General features: G+C 44.2%; 1 protein-coding gene across 1 annotated transcript in view; it reads right to left on the bottom strand.

Moving 5' to 3' along the window:
- Positions 1-17,464, bottom strand: part of LOC145344339 (astacin-like metalloendopeptidase) — a 228,578-nt gene that overhangs the window by 90,599 nt on the left and 120,515 nt on the right. Inside the window, exon 8 of the mRNA XM_080191469.1 lies at positions 5,292-5,416. Within this exon, the coding sequence (XP_080047595.1) occupies positions 5,292-5,416 (125 nt within the window). The remainder of the gene's footprint in view (positions 1-5,291; positions 5,417-17,464) is intronic.

Raw genomic sequence — 17,464 nt, 5'->3', positions numbered from 1 at the left:
CAGTAGGAATCTGACATAAAGTCTTTGTCATCCAAGTGTTACAGGGTTGAGTGAATGGCCAGGGAGAACTACTGTAGATCTGTTGCGGTGATAGGCCAACTGTAGTGGATCCAAACAATCTGGGAGAGTGGAGTTGATATGTGCCATGATTTTTGAAGCACAGGTGTCTGTGTGGGGGACCCCATTGGGAAGTCTTGAAGCATAACATGGATACAGCCTCCTGAAAGTGGAGTGCAGTGCCCTCCAGGAATGACTTGCAGTTCATTCAGGTGGAGACGGGGCATCCTCATTACCATAATGGGATGTTCCTGTTGAGGGCAGCATTGAAGGTTTCATACTGTATGAGAGGTATGTTAACACCTGTGCTCCCTTGCTTGGAACAACAGCTCTGAGACCTGTTTGTTGTTTCTGTTAGTGGGGTTACTGCAATGGAGCATCAGCGGACAGCCACTGAGCCCTCAGTAGCTACTGTATGGAAGGGTAACGTAGTGACTACATTGAGGTCCCACGAGGGATTGCTCAGCACCCAAGGGGAATGTGCTCTACACTAGCCAGCGCCGACCCCTGAGCTCTGCAAACTCCCCCCCACCCCCGTCCCCTGCTACCTCTGGGCTCTCCCCCAAGCTCTGCAGCTATACAACTGAGCTCCCCACATCACCCTATGCCTGAGCTCTCCTCCAGTAACCCCCGAGCTCTCCCCCACTACCCCACCGAGCTCTCTAATTCCGCTACCTCTGAGCTCACCCCAATACTCCTAAGCTCTCCCCACTGCCCCTGAGTTCTCCCCCATCACCTCCAAGTTCTCCCCAACTATCCCGGATTCTCCCCCACTACCCCTGAGTTCTCCACTATGACCCTCCGAGCTCTCCCCCCAAGTACCCTCGAGCTCTCCCCATTATCCCCAAGCTCTTCCTCCACTACCCCAAGCTCTCCCCATTATCCCCAAGCTCTTCCTCCACTATCCTGAGCTTTCTACCTCTCCCCAACCCCTGAACTCACCCCCACTATCCACGAGGTCTTCCCCCACTACCCCTGAGCTCTTCCCCCACTGCCCCCAAGCTCTCCCTGACTTTTCTCTGAGCTCTCCCCCACTACTCCCACCTTTCCACCTCCCCTATCTGTGAGCTTACCCAACTACTCCCAAGTTCTCCTCCACTACCCCTGAGCTCTCCATGTCCCCTACTCTTGAATTCATCTCATTAAACCCGAGCTCTCCCCAACTACCTCTGAGCTCTCCCCCACTACCCCTGAGTTCTCCTTCGCTGCCCCCGAGCTTTCCTCCTCTACCCTTGAGCTCTCCACCTCCCCACCCCCAAGTTCTGCAACTCCTTACTCTTGAGCTCCCGACACTCCTGCCCCCAATAACCCCACTCCCACCCCTGAGCTGTCCACCTGTCAACTACTGCTGCTTGCCCCCAAGCACCCCCACCTGCCCCCAGGCAACCCAAGCCCTGAGCTCAGAACACCATGACCATCACCGTCTGCTCAATATCCCCCCAAAACATACATGGTGAGATAGGAAGCTGAAAAACAGGCACGGTGAGATAGTAAGATTGCCCCCTTAGTTCCTAAGGTTGTTAAATTTCTAATGAGATTATGGGGTGAATTTTCCTGTTGTGCCTGCCACAGGAATCGAAGAGGGTGACGGGCAGACCATGGAAAGACCCATTGACCTCTGGTGGGATTTTTCAGTTTTGGGGTGAGAGAGGCTGGAAAATCTCCCTCCAAACGTCGGAGATCCACATACCATGAGCAGAATGACTTTTTGCTTCTCATCTCCTGTAATTTTATTAGTGATGAATAAATAACATTGATTTTCAAGATATCAAGCCCAGTGTTCAGTCTCTGGGTCACAAGCATTGATTTTTCCAAAAAGGGGCTTTTATTTACTTACTGTGGCTGCAAAGATTTTTTTTAATAATAGACAGACTTTCTTCTCCCTTTGATTCCAGGAGCTGGTGATTTACCTCATCACCAAATGTGATAATTGCAAAAGTCTACAATTACTTGGCAGGAGAAAGTAATTAATCTATTTATTCAGAGAGAACTATTTACGAAGGTGGACAACAGAGACCTCTACACTCTTTAGCTGCCAAGGATAAACTGCCAAGCTCACTCGCCAATCTTCAACTGCTGCCTTTCAACTGCTGCAATTCAAGCTTAGACTTGCACACCCCACCCCCCCGCAAATCCCTCCCCCCCCCACCTGCCACCCCACCCCCAACCTCATGTTCAAGTGTCAGTCCACACTCTTTTGGCTCCATGCTCCACTGCCCTTCCACATTCCCAAACTCATGCTATTACTGTCGCATGTCACACTCTTCTGCGTTACCACGGCATGGTTAAACATGCAGGCTGATCTATGCATTGGAAAGGAATTGTGATTACTCTCAATGAGGACAATAGAAATGCTGTAGGTGAATGCAAAGCTCTGTAAAGATCTGTCAGCAATACCTTGAGATTGACCCACATCTATATAGTGCTCATCTACTTTTCAGATCTTTCATCTTCTTACTTTTACCAACTGTCCCCATTTCTCCAAACACACTTAACATGCCATGCCCTTCTCATTACACTGCTACATCCCACCTTCCATGTCTCCTCAACAGCTCCATCCACTCAAACCTGAATTTATCAGCCCCACCGCCACCATCCATCACCTCTGATTTATCCTTTCCAGTGTCAAGCTTCCATGAAAGCTGCCATTCTCTTGCTCCTCTTCCTTGTGCTATAAGCCAGAATTCTCCAGCCATTCACATCAGTGGGGGTATCTGGTCGCACTCCTGCCTGCAGGTTTCCCAGTGGCATAGTGATCTTCAATGGGAAGTCTCATTGACAGTGTTGGGACTAGAGAATCCTCCCACCAGTGAATGACACACTGCTTCCCACCACTGAGAAATACATGGCTGGGAGACCAGAGAATCCTATCCGTTCAACAAGGAAACTCGCTGACCTGAGAGAAATTACACAAAGCCAACTGGTGCACAAAACCTTCAAATGAATGTTAACCAGGTTTTATGAGATTCTTATGCACAATTGACTTTATTTGGAAGGTAGAATATAATTAAAAAGGTTTTATGTTGATGATTATTCATAGCAAGCAAGTGTACTGTAAGTACGAACTTGCCACAAGGCAGCATGAGACATGACATGTGACAATCATACTGATTGTATCTATTACTCAACCCACCATCAGGAAATCAAAATTTTGTATCCTACCTGATTCATTTACCTCGCTCACCATATTTCAGCTCTTGTGGGCTCCACAGAAATCTCTGCTATGTCTCTTTCCTAACTGATTTATCAAGTTTCTATTCTTGCTTTTGGTCAACTGCTTTCTCCAGAAAGTAGGAGAAGGTAACTATCACATTTTACTCAAGATAGGGTAGGTTTCAAGGAGCACAATCTTTCCCTGAACCTGACTTACAAGCATGTATTCTTCCAGTAATGTTAGGCTGTTCAAGAGTGACTCCAATTTCCTGGAAGCCTTACCCCACAAGACAAAACAAAGGCATAGTTAAGTTGCATCCTGGTTACATTTAACCGACAACCAACCCACCGCCACCAACGCTCCCTTCCCGCCCCCCCACCGGCTCTCTTGAGACCCCACTCACTTTAGGTTTGTTTTAACATAAAGTTCAATCTTGCTGAAAACTTTGAATATATATTTAAGCATTTAAACCTGTAAAATGTTGTGTGATTGTTAGACTTTAGACAGTATTATAACTGGTTATAGAAACACAGAAAATAGGAACTCAATAAGATCATAGCTGATCCTCTGCCACAACTCCTGCACTCTTCCCATACCTCTTAACACTTTTACAGCCTAGAAATCTATCTATTGCCTTCTTAAATATATTCAGTGATTTGGCCTTCACAACACTCTGAGAGAATTCCATAGGTTCACCACCCTCTGAGTGAAGAAATTCCCCATATCTGGTGAAATGGTGCAATGACAATAATCTCTCCCTCAACATCAGTAAAATAAAGGAGATAGTCGTTGATTTCGGGAAGCAAAGCGGAGGACATGCCCCTGACTACATCAGTGGGGATGAAGTGGAAATGGTCTAGAACTTCAAATATCCAGATCACCAACAACATGTTTTGGTCCCTCCACGCCATGCTGTAGTTAAGAAAGCCAGTCAATGCCTCTACTTTCTCAGGAGGCAAAGAAAATTCAGCATGCCCACAATGACTGTTACCAATTTCTACAGATACACCATAAAAAACATCCTTTCCAAATATATCACAGCTTGGTATAGCTCCTGTTTTGACCATGAATGCAAGAAATTACAAAGGGTTGTTAATGTAGTCCCAGTCCAGCACACAAATCAGCCTCCCATCCATTGACTCTGTGTACACTTCCCGCTGTCTGAGAAAAGCAATCAGCATAATCAAGGATCCCATGCACTCCGGATACAGTCTCTTCCATCGGGAAAAAGATACAAAATCTGAGATCATCTACGAACCAACTCAAGAACATCATCTTCCTTGCTGCCGTCAGACTTTTGAATAAGCCTATCCTATATTGAGTTGATTTTTCTATGACTGTTACACTATAATTTGCACCCACTCCTTTCCTTCTCCCCTATGTATTCTATAAAAAGGTATACTTTGTCTGTATAGCATGCAAGAAGCAATACTTTTCACAGTATGCCAATATATGTGGCAAGAGTAGTCAAATCAAATCAAATTTAAATTAAATCATCTCACTCCTAAGTGAATACCACAAATCCTGAGACTGTGATCCCTTCTCCTAGACCCTCCAAAAAGAGAAAATAACATTCCTGCATCTTATTTGTCCAGACCTGTCAGAATTTTACACATTTCATTCATCAAAATTCCAGTGAATACAGGCACAATTAATACAATCTCTCCTTACATGACAATCCTGCCATCCCACTGAAACTTCACTGCACGCCCTCGAAAGCAAGTTTATCCTTTATTAACTAAGACACCAAAACTGCACAGAATCCTCCAGGTATGGTCTCACCACCACCCCCCCAGGTGTAGAACATTTAGGGCTGAAATAAGGAAAAATGTCTTCACTCAAAGGGTGGTGAACATCTGGAATTCTCTTTCACAGCAGACTGTGGAGACCAGGTCACTAAATATATTCTGATTTAATGGCATCAGGGGCATTGGGGGAAAGCAAGAATATGGCACTGAGACAGAGGATCAGATATGATCATACTGAATGGAGCAGACAGCTCAGAGGGCCAACTCCTGTTTGGAAGGCTCACCACTCAACACGGAAAATAAACTCAAATTAGAACATATTTTGACCCTACCACAGTTATACAACTTGTTTATCCTTATAACATCTTTGGTGGAAAGTCCTCGAATTTGTCCAAGTTCAATGTTTGGATCATTTTTTGCTACCATAGAAGGATGTGAATCATTCGTAAAAGCAGTTCTGCAATAAAGAACAATAAAATTAGTTACATATCACTGTGTTATTTGTAATTTGAACGTCAATAATAAACAGAGTTCAATGTGTAAAGCAGAGGCCTTGTGGTGCAGTGGTACCATTCCTACTGCTGGACCAGAAACTCTGGATTCAAGTCCAACACCAGGACTTATTGGTCACAGGAGTATTCAACATGTTTCAGTGGACTGATAATCAGCTTGGAAATCCTTCCATCACTTCTTTCACTATTCCCCAAAGGATAAAAAACAGTATAGGTGTGAAACAAACAACAATGTGTAAAGTATGAGGCTTTTTACTCTGGACCCAAGAAAGACAAACCAGACTGTCTACAAAATGGTGAGAAATTACAATCTGTTGTGAAGCAAAGGGATTTGGGAGCCAAAGCACAGAAACACCAACAGATCTGTACAAAACAGCTATTATAATGAGGACTCCTTTTTCTATTTCACTATGTTACATGGAGGTGGTAATGAACAAAACTTTCTATCAAGTTCATGTGCAGTTTTGCAGCACCAGAACAGGAAATCTCTAATGAGAAAGGGTGGGATTCTCCCCAAAAAATTCTAAGTGAAAAAGTTGCATAAAAATTGGAATAAATGGTATTGGTGTTTTCAACAGGATTTTCAAAATGAATCTCCCACACTGTGAAGCTTATTAAAAATCTGTGGGGTGGGGCCTATTCCTGCTGGATAGGCCAGCAGCATAGCACTGAGTGGACCACTGTGATATGCCTATCTATTAGTGCTGAGATTGGTGCATATACAGTAGCCCGCATTGTCAGCCTCTCAGTTGCTGGCCAGCACAGCAACTCTCCATCACGGCCCCACTGATACCCCCACAGCCCAATGGCTGGCCTTTGGAAGTGTCTGAGCAGCCCAGACCAACCCCACCTCGATCTCCAATGCCCTCCTGCCTCGATTTTCTCCACCCGCCACAACCCACTACCCTGTAGCAGTCCTGATCTCCTGATACCCCTCCCACCTCGCCCACCGGTAGCCCTGAACCTCCACACCGCCATCCCCCACTCCTCGCAGCCCTAGGTCAAGCCCCCTGCCCCACCTCCCCACCCCTCACTCCCTCACCCCGATAGCCAGTCCTGATCACTGGCCTCCATCCCTCTGTCACTAAGCCCAAGTGTAGAGTGGCAGTGGGACCCCCTACCCCCGCTAGTCTCTCCCCAAGAGGCCTCACCCCCTCTAGACCCTGTCTGCTCTGGCCCCACCCCTTGGCATTGCCTAATGCCCAGTGGGCAGGGCCAAGATGCTCCCTTGGGCACTGCCAAGGGGCCAGACTGGCACTGCCCAGCTGGCAATGCCTAGGGGGCACCCATCCTTGCTCGCGATCTCCTGTGGGATCTCTATGACCTCCCCTTTAGTCCAGCAGGGTTGTACTGCCAATCCACGTTAATGGGGAGCTATTGTAAATGATGCTGGAGTGAAACACTCCTGGCTGGGGCAGGGTTGGGGACGGATAGTGGGCCCAGAGACGTCAGTCACAAGCCCATTAATCAGATTTGAATGCTTATTTTAATAAATTATACAGCTCTGGTGTGGAGCTGATGACACTGGAAATCCTGCTAAAGCGGTGCAGTGGGCTGGGAGAATCGCCCTTAAGATACTCAAATATTTGCCTGTGAAATAATTTTCCATGTTTCAGAAAAAATGCATTACTTGTGGAGGCTTTGGTTCAATATGTACATCTTAAAATAGTGTTGTGTGATACTTTGCTGGTAGTGTTGCATCTTCACGTTTATACTAGCATACTTATCCTTATGTTTGTGAAGATCACAATGATCTCAAATAGCTCATGCTCGTTCTGACCTAAATCAATGTGAGTGTCTAGAAATTGATTCTCAAATGTACAGCTGTGCTTGGCAACAACATCAAAAGTTTTCTCTTCCTCAAAGGAACTTGCAGAACATCTGGCAGCATAGCTAAAAAGGGCCAACGACTACTTGATACTTCCACCTCAATGAAAGCATAAAGTGCATAGAATGGAATCTGGTGTGCATTCCTGCTACATGATCATAGCAACCCTTTCTGTCACAAGGCTTTTTGGATCTAATGGAAGGTCATTGGACTAACTGTCTTGATGGTCATAATGAATGTACTTCATTATCATTTGGGGCACGTTCTGGTTTATCTCCTCAGAGCAGCATCCCAGTGGAATGAGAAGTGAGACCAGGCTGTCTATGAGGATCGAGGAGAAATGGACCCAACTTCAGACCAGAAACAAGTTGCATGAACTAAGTTTTGCTTTGGTAATTCTGTATGCTCTTCTGCATCTAAACCATATGATTCCCTTGACAGAATATTCATTTCTGGTGATGTGATGTCACATAATATATAAAAATGAGAATCAATCGAAGGGAATCTGTCAGAAAGCCCAAGATAAGAATAGCCCCTACACAAGGCAGGGTGGGGAGGGAAGGGGGGGTGATGCTGGCTGGATAGCAGAGGGGCATACCAAGGCAATGCCCTGACATTGCCCTGACACTTCTCTCTGGCAATGCCAACCTGTTCTAGAGTCACAGCACCAGGGGCAGGCCCCATAAGGCAGGAGGGGTTCCCCTTCTTTGTAGTGGGATGATACTTGTATTGAGGGGTTTTGGCCCAATGCCTGTGTGAGAAGGGTCACTTCAGTGTTTATCGGGGGTCACCACAATGCCTTTGTGATGTTGGGGAGGTCCAATGCTTGTGGGGGGTCCACTGTGGAGGTGTGGCTGAGAGCTTATTTTTATTGCAGATTGGGCAGCTTTTGAAGATGATACCTCAATCTCTGTGGAGGTGGTCTTGTCTGCTCCAACAGGTGCCACCTGCGGAAGTGATGCTGAAAACCATGAGCCCAGATTTTATTTTGCTAGGCGAGTACTAATATCTGTAGAGAAAGCTCAGCTGCGCAGCTGGAGAGCTACGTATTAGTTTCTCATCTCAGCCACAGAGGGGAAGATTCTGCCCATTACTTCTTCACTTTTATATTCAATGCCTGCATTTATAAAACATAGGAGGCCACATCTATTTTCACAACTTATTCATCTTATACTCTCATGTCAAAACAATTATGTAGCTGAAACACTGAATTCTGAATTGTTGTGTTGGAAATATACAATTACAGGTGATTATTGGGATGTTTTGCTAAGGGAATGGAGGATAAGGTCTTCCACTGATGATCTGACTCAAAATATGGCTTCCCTTTGCAGATATCACTCAGAGCTCATAAGATATTTCCTTAAATTTCCCAGCAAGGATAATAAAGTAAATAGACTCTGACTGCTATTTTGTATCCATCTTGTGAGAGGAAATCACTGTAGTCCTTTCCCTAGTGAAGACCTCACTGAAGAGACAAGAGAGAATCAAGCTGGATTTTTTTTGTATTGCCAAGAAGGGGTAGGAGGAATATCAACAGATATTTCATTAACTTTGGCAGTAGGTTCAAATGATCTCGGGGACCTCATCTTCCAGTGGATCATCTACTTCTTCAACAGATTGTCAGGAAAGACCAACCTAAGTTTACAAGCTTGCCCAGATCACCATCTTTTTCAGTGTTTTCTATATTCTATTTTTTTAAAATTGTGAAAAGAACTAAGAGATCTGCAATCTCCTCCTGTTGTTCCATGGATGGTGATTCTCATAATGCATATGAACAAATTGATGTGATTTGATTTGATTTATTATTGTAACATGTATTAGTGTACAGTAAAAGGTATTGTTTCTTGCACACTGTACAAACAAAACATAATATACATAGAATCCCTACACAGCAGGTCATTCAGCCCATTGAGTTTGCACTGACAACAATCCCACCCGGACCTTATTCCTGTAACCTCATATATTGACCTTGCTAATCCCCCAACACTAATGCGCAATTTAGTATGACCAATCCCCCTAACTCACACATCTTTGGAGTTTGGGAGGAAGCCGGAGCACCATGAAGAAATGCACAGAGACACAGGACGAATGTGCAAACTCCACACAGATAGTGACCCAAGCTGGGAATTGAACCCAGGTTTCTGGCACTGTGAGGCAGCGGTGTTAACCATTGTGCCATCATAGTGAAGGAAAGGAGAGAATGGAGAATGTGGTGTTACAGTCATAGCTGGGGTGTCACCGAATCTTTAAAAGATTGAATTAAATCGTTGTTAGAGAGTTTAAAAGAGGTAGAATAAAGTTGTAGATGCATAGAATGAGAGTAAAGATAGATTTATAAGGTATGCTTGGCACAGCTTACAAGAAGTTGCAAGATCTGGCACCACCTTGGGTCAAAAAAAATCATTTAATGGAAGTACATCAGTTCCTCAACCAACTTTGGAAATATTTCCTTCAATGGTAACTTGCTGTCTCACAAAAAAACTTCATTGAGTTTTTATATATGACCAAGTCTGAAATACACTGAGCAGCTGAACAGAGAAATTCTAGAACATAGAAAAACTACAGCACAAACAGGCTCTTCGGCCCACAAGTTGTGTCGAACATGTCCCTGTCTACTAGGCTTACTTGTAACCTTCTATCTTACTAAGTCCCATGTACTTATCCAAAAGTCTTTAAAAGACCCTATTGAATCCGCAAAAGACCCTACTGAATCCGTAAAATCTGCATCTGCCTCCAGACCCTAGCAACATTCAACCAGATGGTTAAATTCTGACTCCTTCAAGCCAATTTGAAAATCAATACAATCTGTCTGATAGGACAGAGACTTCTGTAACAATGTCAAATTTAATTTCCATTCTGCAGTTTTGAATTACTAACTCCACAGACCAGAACTGTTTATCATTTTCTTTGATCTCACCTAGAAAATCATCAGGTTACAAAGGCATATTCCCTATTTCTTGGACCTTGAACAAATAGAAACATTTTCTACTTTTCTTATCTTGAATGTTGATTCTGATTTACAAAACTGTTTAAGATGACCAGATCTGTTTTAGTGAAAACATTCAGATCCTCTGCTGGGCAGTCTTTGTGATAGTGCTACCTGCTCACTTCACATCAAGAGCATTGAATTCAGTTGGAAGAGGTCCTTCATCCCCTTGCGGGCCTTGGTGAGCTTTTGCATAGGATTTTCAAAAGATAAGTCCTGGGTTTACACGCACATCTCACCCAAATTTTGACATCTCAACTTGGACATTTGTTTGGAAATCTGACCAGGCTTCTCTAAGCTTGGGTCCTCTTTCAATTGTAACAAGTTGGTAAGCACATCATCAATGATATTCTGCAATGTGATTTTCAATCGATTTCTGTTTTTAATCACAGGTACTTGCTAGCTGTTATAGATCACCAATGAAGGAATTAACAAACTCTTCTAACCATTGGGTTCTCTGATTAAATTTTGCTCCTTGCATCAGGCAATTCTTTATTGGGCTGAAGTATTTCTCAAAGACATCCATCACCTCTTCAAATGATGTAAAGGTTTCATCAGTGCCCTGTAGCTCCAGGACATCATCAGCTATGGTTCACACAGCATAAAAAAGTGAATAGCCTCATGTTCCAAGATTTCCCTTGCAATGCCAAAAGCAATTGGTCCTTTTTGAACTATGTCTCCCAGAGCTCCTGTCCTTGTCCTTGCTGTGGACCTTTGCTGCATTTGAAAGGCTATGAAAGGAGCAGTGGATCCTCAGTGGTTAGAAACATTGTGGGCAGGACCTTATGGCCTCGCTCATCCCGAAATCAAAAGATTGTGCCTAAAGTCAACAGACCTTCCCATGGTCTGTCCCTCCCCTGCTCCAATCCCCATGGTGGGCAGGACTGTAAAATTCCGGTGTATGTATCTTTCATTGTCTCTGCACCATAGTAGCATTTTCCAATTTTCCATGCTCCTTGCCTGTGACGTCATGAGGTTCATGTCCACAAAGGACAAGATTTTAATATAATTAGCCAGAACCCCGGCCACATTATCCACTTTACTGAATATTCACACCATGGCAAGGTTTGCAATAGGTTTTGTGAGGTGCAAATAGCCCCTGGGAGAGAGGGACATTCCTGAACAGTGCCCTGGCACCCCTTGGTACATTTGGTAATGCCAGGCTGGTATTGCCAGGATGGCACAGTTCCAAACTGGCAGTACAAACTTGGAAGTGCCAACATATGCTACAGGTGCCAAATTCGCCAACCTCGCTGCACTGAGGTGCTGAGATGAGCCCTCCGGGTACCTCCATGGGAGGGATTCTCCGAATGTGTGTTGGGGAGGGCCTCTCAGGGGGATGGGTGCGTTGAGACTGCAGTGATGGGGAAGAAGCGGGGGGTGTTGGTCTTATGGCTTCTTCTAAATATTTCCACTGATTGAAGGAGCCATAAAGAAATTGAAATAAAGTGATTGGGAGCGAGGAGGTTAGCTCACAAATAGAGAGGGATTGTCGACAGTGTAAGAGGGAGGATAGACAGGTGACGGAGAAGGGGAGCACTCAGACCAAAGGTTTGAAATGTGTCTATTTTAACGCTAGGAGTGTTGTTAACAAAGTGGATGATCTTAGAGCGTAGATCGCTGCTTGGAAATGTGATGTGGTGGCCATTACAGAGACTTGGATGTCTCACGGACAGGACTGGATACTTCAAGTGCCGGGTTTCAGATGTTTCAAGAGCGACAGGAAGGGAGGCAAAAGAGGTGGAGGAGTGGCACTGTTGATCAGGGATAGTGTCACAGCTGTAAAGAAGGTGGACGCTGAGGAGGGATTGTCTACGGAGTCTCTGTGGGTGGAAGTACAGAACAGGAAGGGGTCACTTACTTTACTGGGTGTTTTCTATAGGTTGCCCAATAGTAACGGGATTGTTGAAGAGCAGATAGGGAAACAGATCCTGGAGAGATGTAATAATAACACAGTTGTCATGATGGGAGACTTTAATTTCCCAAATATTGATTGGAATATCCCTAAGGTAAGGGGTTTGGATGGGGAGGAGTTTGTTAGGTGTATTCAGGAGGGTTTCCTGACACAGTATGTGGATAAGCCTACAAGAGGAGAGGCTGTACTCGATCTGGTATTGGGTAATGAACCTGGTCAGGTGTCAGACCTTTCAGTGGGGGAGCATTTTGGGGATAGTGATCATAACTGTATCTCCTTTACACTAGCATTGGAGAGGGATAGGACCAGGCAAGCTAGGAAAGTGTTTATCTGGAGTAAGGGGAAATATGAAGCCATCAGGCAGGAAATTAGAGATGTAAATTGGAAGGAGGTATTCTTGGGGAAATATGCCGAAGTAAGAAGGCAGATTTTCAAGGAATGTTTGTCTGGAGTTCTGCACAACAACGTTCCGATAAGACAGGGAGGTTGTGGTAGGTTACAGGAACTGTGGTGCATGAAAATTGTAATGTATCTAGTCAAAAAGAAAAGAAAAGCGTACAAAAGGTTCAGGGAGCTAGGTAATGTTAGGGATCTAGAGGAGTATACGGCTTGTAGGAAGGAACTTAAAAAGGAAATTAGGAGAGCCAGAAGGGGTCATGAGAAGGTCTTGGCAGGTAAGATTAAGGAAAACCCTAAGGCATTCTACAAATATGTGAAGGGTAAAAGGATGAGACGTGAAGGAATAGGACCTATAAAATGTGACAGTGGGAAAGTATAGAACCAGTTGAAATAGCAGAGGTGCTCAATGAATACTTTACTTCGGTATTCACTGTGGAAAAGGATCTTGGTGGTTGTAGTGCAGGTTTGCGGCGGACTGAAAAGCTTGAGTATGTGGACATTAAGAAAGAGGATGTGTTGGAGCTTTTGAATAGCATCAAGATAGGTAAGTCGCTGGGACAGATGGGATGTACCCCAGGTTAGTGTGGGAGGTGAGGGAAGAGATTGCAGAGCCTCTGGCAATGACCTTTGCATCCTCGATGGAGACGGGAGAGGTTTCGGAGGATTAGAAGATTGCGGATGTGGCTCCTATATTCAAGAAAGGGAATAGAGATAGCCCAGGAAATTATCGACCGGTGAGTCTAACCTCAGTGGTGGGTAAGTTGATGGAGAAGATCCTGAGAGACACGATTTATGAACATTTAGAGTGGTATGACCAAAGTAGTCAGCACGGCTTTGTTAAAGGCAGATCGTGCTTTATGAGCTTAGTTGAGTTTTTTGAAAATGTGACTAAACACATTGACAAAGGAAGAGCAGTGGATGTGGTTTATATGGACTTCAGCAAGGCATTCGATAAGGTCTCCCATATGAGACTTATTGAGAAAGTGAGGGGGCATGGGATCCAAGGGGATGTTGCCTTGTGGATCCAGAACTGGCTTGTCCGCAGAAGGCAGACAACAGTTGTAGATGGGTCTTTTTCTGCATGAAGGTCGGTCACCAGTGCATTGACCCAGGGATCTGTTCTGGGACCCTTGCTGTTTGTGATTTTTATAAATGAGCTGGATGAGGAAGTGGAGGGATGGATTGGTAAGTTTGCCGATGACACGAAGGTTGGAGGTATTGTGGATAGGTTGGAGGGATGTCAGAAGTTGCAGCGTGACATATATAGGATGCAAGACTAGGCGGAGAAGTGGCAGATGGACTTCAACCCGGATAAGTGTGTAGTGGCACATTCTGGCAGGTCCAATGGGATGAAGGAATATAATATTAAGGGTAAGGCTCTTAGCAGTGTGGAAGATCAGAAGGATCTTGGGGTCCGGGTTCACAGGACTCTCAAATCCGCTTCGCAGGTAAAGGATGTGGTTAAGAAGGCGTATGGTGTACTGGCCTTCATCAATTGAGGAATTGAGTTTAGGAGTCGGGAGATAATGCTGCAGCTGTATAAGACCCTGGTCAGACCCCACTTGGAGTACTGTGCTCAGTTCTGGTCACCTCATTACAGGAAGGATGTGGAAGCCATTGAAAAGGTGCAGATGAGATTTACAAGGACGTTACCTGGATTGGGTGGCATGCCTTATGAGGATAGGTTGAGAGAGCTCAATCTCTTCTCCTTGGAGAGACAAAGGATGAGAGGGGACCTGATAGAGGTGTATAAGATGTTGAGAGGTATTGATCAGGTGGATTCTCAGAGGCTTTTTCCCAGGGCTGAAATGGCTGCCACAAGAGGACACAGGTTTACAGTGCTGGGGAGTAGGTACAGAGGAGATGTCAGGGGTAAGTTTTTCACTCAGAGGGTGGTGGGTGAGTGGAATCGGCTGTCGTCAGTGGTGGTGGAGGCAAATTCGATAGGGTCTTTTAAGAGACTTCTGGATGAGTACATGGAACTTAATAGGATTGAGGTTTACAGGTAAAGCCTAGTAGGTAGAGATATGATCGGCGCAACTTGTGGGCCAAAGGGCCTGTTTGTGCTGTAGTTTTTCTATGATTCTATGATTCTATAAAGGATGAAGATAGGGTACATTCAAAATTGAATTTCACTGATTTGGCATTTAATTGCTTTCAAGAGTAAGACTTCAGTAAACCTTTCACTTTTCACTCAAGCAGTACCTTCTTAGAGTGTGGGATTTAAAGGGATAATAGTATGCTGTAGGAGGAAAGTTTGGCTCTTTTCCTGGTGGAGGAGGGATGCAGTGGATGGGAGAGGAGGGTGGTTAATTTGATATCTAATACAAATTGGGCAGAATTTTCCAACAAAATGGCAAAATGTCAGTTTTGATTGAAAATTGGTGGGTACGATCATGCCACGGTACTGGTGCGCCCAGCCAAATTTCCATTCACTGCAGCAGGGTGGGAAAATTCCAGCATTGCGAGGTCAGAGAATCTGGATTGGTGTATTTTTCCCCAGAAACGCAGACAGGTTTTCATTCAAGATCTTCTGGCAGTTTGTCAAAAAGAAGCATGGCGTTTTGTGCTATCATTCTGACCGGCAAGCCCTTTTTAAAGGGCACCCTCATCTTGAAGTGAAAATAAAGCCCTCCGCCCCATCAAATCTGGCATCAGGACTTCAGTGCCACTGCTTCAATTTCAGTGCCATCAACACTTCAGTAGTACCCCCCTTCATCGGTGGCATCGGGTCTTCTGTGCCCTCCCCTTCACCATTGCTGGCATCCTCACATAATGAGAACCTCCCCCCATTGGGGTTCTTTGGAGGCCCTGCCCACAGCTGTTGTCTGGCAGCATCAGACTCACCACTGAACTCTTGGCATGGTTTTCACAACTGATTTACAATCAATTGGTGTGATTGGCGTGAATCACACCAATGGAGGGGAACGTCTAATGACCATTTAAATTCATTTAACTTAATAATAATCAGGTTCACACTCTTACTGGGCATGAACCTCACATTGCTGGCCAGGAGTGGTGAAGATTTCAAACTGAGATCTTGCTGCTGGAAATCCCATTCTGGCCCTCTCAGTTTAGTGGCCAAACAGGATTTGCATCCTTGGGAGCAGATCATTGTGGCCATTAACTGTCCCAACATTTCTTCATTGACAGAATGTTGTTATGAAATTCCACTGATGTTATGAGTGAGAATGTTTCAACCTGAAACATTGGTTTCATGTGGTGTATTTTTTATTGGAGAGAAACTTTGTTCAAACAGTAAAAACTCAGATCTCTCTTTCATTAAACAAACAAATAAAAGTATTTATTAAAGTGGATGAAAGATAATAAAACACTGCAAGGAAAGTCTAAAACTTTGGTAAGTTAACAATTGTCCCTCAAAGACTGAAAACCTAAAAGTATCTGTTTCCCCTGTACCTAAACCCTGCTGAAACTCTCATTTCCCAAATAACAAGCATAAATCTATTATGGTTGTTAAATCTTACCACACTGTGCAGCTTAAGTGACTGGGACTTGGGAATCGTCTTTGGTTTGGCGAAGAGAAATGATCTTTTGCACAAAGTGGCTTGTTTTTAAAACTTCATCTTGAGCTGAGCTGTTTCCTGAGGATGGCTGCTTCTATCTCTTTTGCTGCTGCTTCTTCAATATCTCATCTGTGTCTAAACTGCTTCCTGGCTCACAGCACTGTGGCTACAAACTGTATAAATGCAAAGAACACCCTGTTCCTTACTATGTCAGTTTTCTTGATGGATGGCCAGACATGCTTTACAAAATGTTTGATTTTAATTGTGCAACAAAAAGAAATTATCTTAATAGCATTCTACCATTTAGTGATAATGTGACATGGATGATATGCAATCCAGGATTCCAGCATTATTGCAAAGCATGCATCTGCACTTTTGTCTTCATGAATTACTAAAAAGCTCCCAGCACTATATTGCTGTTCTAAGGGTTGAGGGAACTTTGACTATCAGGACACCTGCTTCCAAATTGTCTTTTCTGGGACGTACTATCTTCAGTTTGATTGGTGAGTAATTAATTTGCAGAGAACAGTTTGCAACTTCCTGTATTTACCATGTAGCCCTCTGGTGTAGGAGGGTTTGTGCAAGTGTAACTCTTGCACATGGCAAAAGACTGACTGAATGCTGTTCTGATTTCACACAATCCAATCAGCTGATGTGACATCTGTATGCCGAGGCATTCCAACTTTAATCTGTAAATAACAGGCGTATAGATGCAAATGGGCTCTGCACTGTGTTATTTAAAGGACTAACTGCCCAAATTGCAGGTCAGGTGATTTCTTTCTTGGAACTTTAACTATTGTAAACTGTCTGCAAGTTCAAAGGAGTGTATTTTGCAGTTCTTGGTGAATCCCTAAATTTGCCAGAGAGTTACTATCTTTCACTAGTGATGGAGCTGGGGAGTTGGTGAATTGAGGACATAAATGTAACAACAGATTGGAGTAGTTACAGTAATGTTTCTGAATTTGCAGCAGAGCAGGGATATGGAACAGAAACTATTGAGAGGGCCATAGTATCTGCCAAGTTGGAGCTGTACTCCTCCATGTTTCCTGACAGTGAAAGGGGACTATATGACAGGCCAGTCAATGCATTCAGAATGTCAGTGTCATGTCCATTAGTTTTGTCATGTATAACACCATATTGAGATTGCCATCCAAATCCTCTGCAGCAGATCTTTCTTGTCTCCTGCTTCTCATTATGGTAGGCCAGCAACAAAGCATCCACAATGTCTTGTCTATTGAAGGCCACTCATGCCTGGATGACTAACCAGAAGTTGATTTCAATTTCGTCTAAATCTCCAAGAAATGTGTAGTATCAGTATCTGAACAGTGGCTATGATTATTA

The sequence above is a fragment of the Carcharhinus amblyrhynchos genome, chromosome 6 (assembly GCF_965287045.1).
Source record: "Carcharhinus amblyrhynchos chromosome 6, sCarAmb.v2.hapA, whole genome shotgun sequence".
NCBI classification, from domain to species: domain Eukaryota; kingdom Metazoa; phylum Chordata; class Chondrichthyes; order Carcharhiniformes; family Carcharhinidae; genus Carcharhinus; species Carcharhinus amblyrhynchos.
The sequence above is the reverse complement of the archived record's forward strand: the minus strand, read 5'-3'. Positions and strand labels throughout refer to the sequence as shown.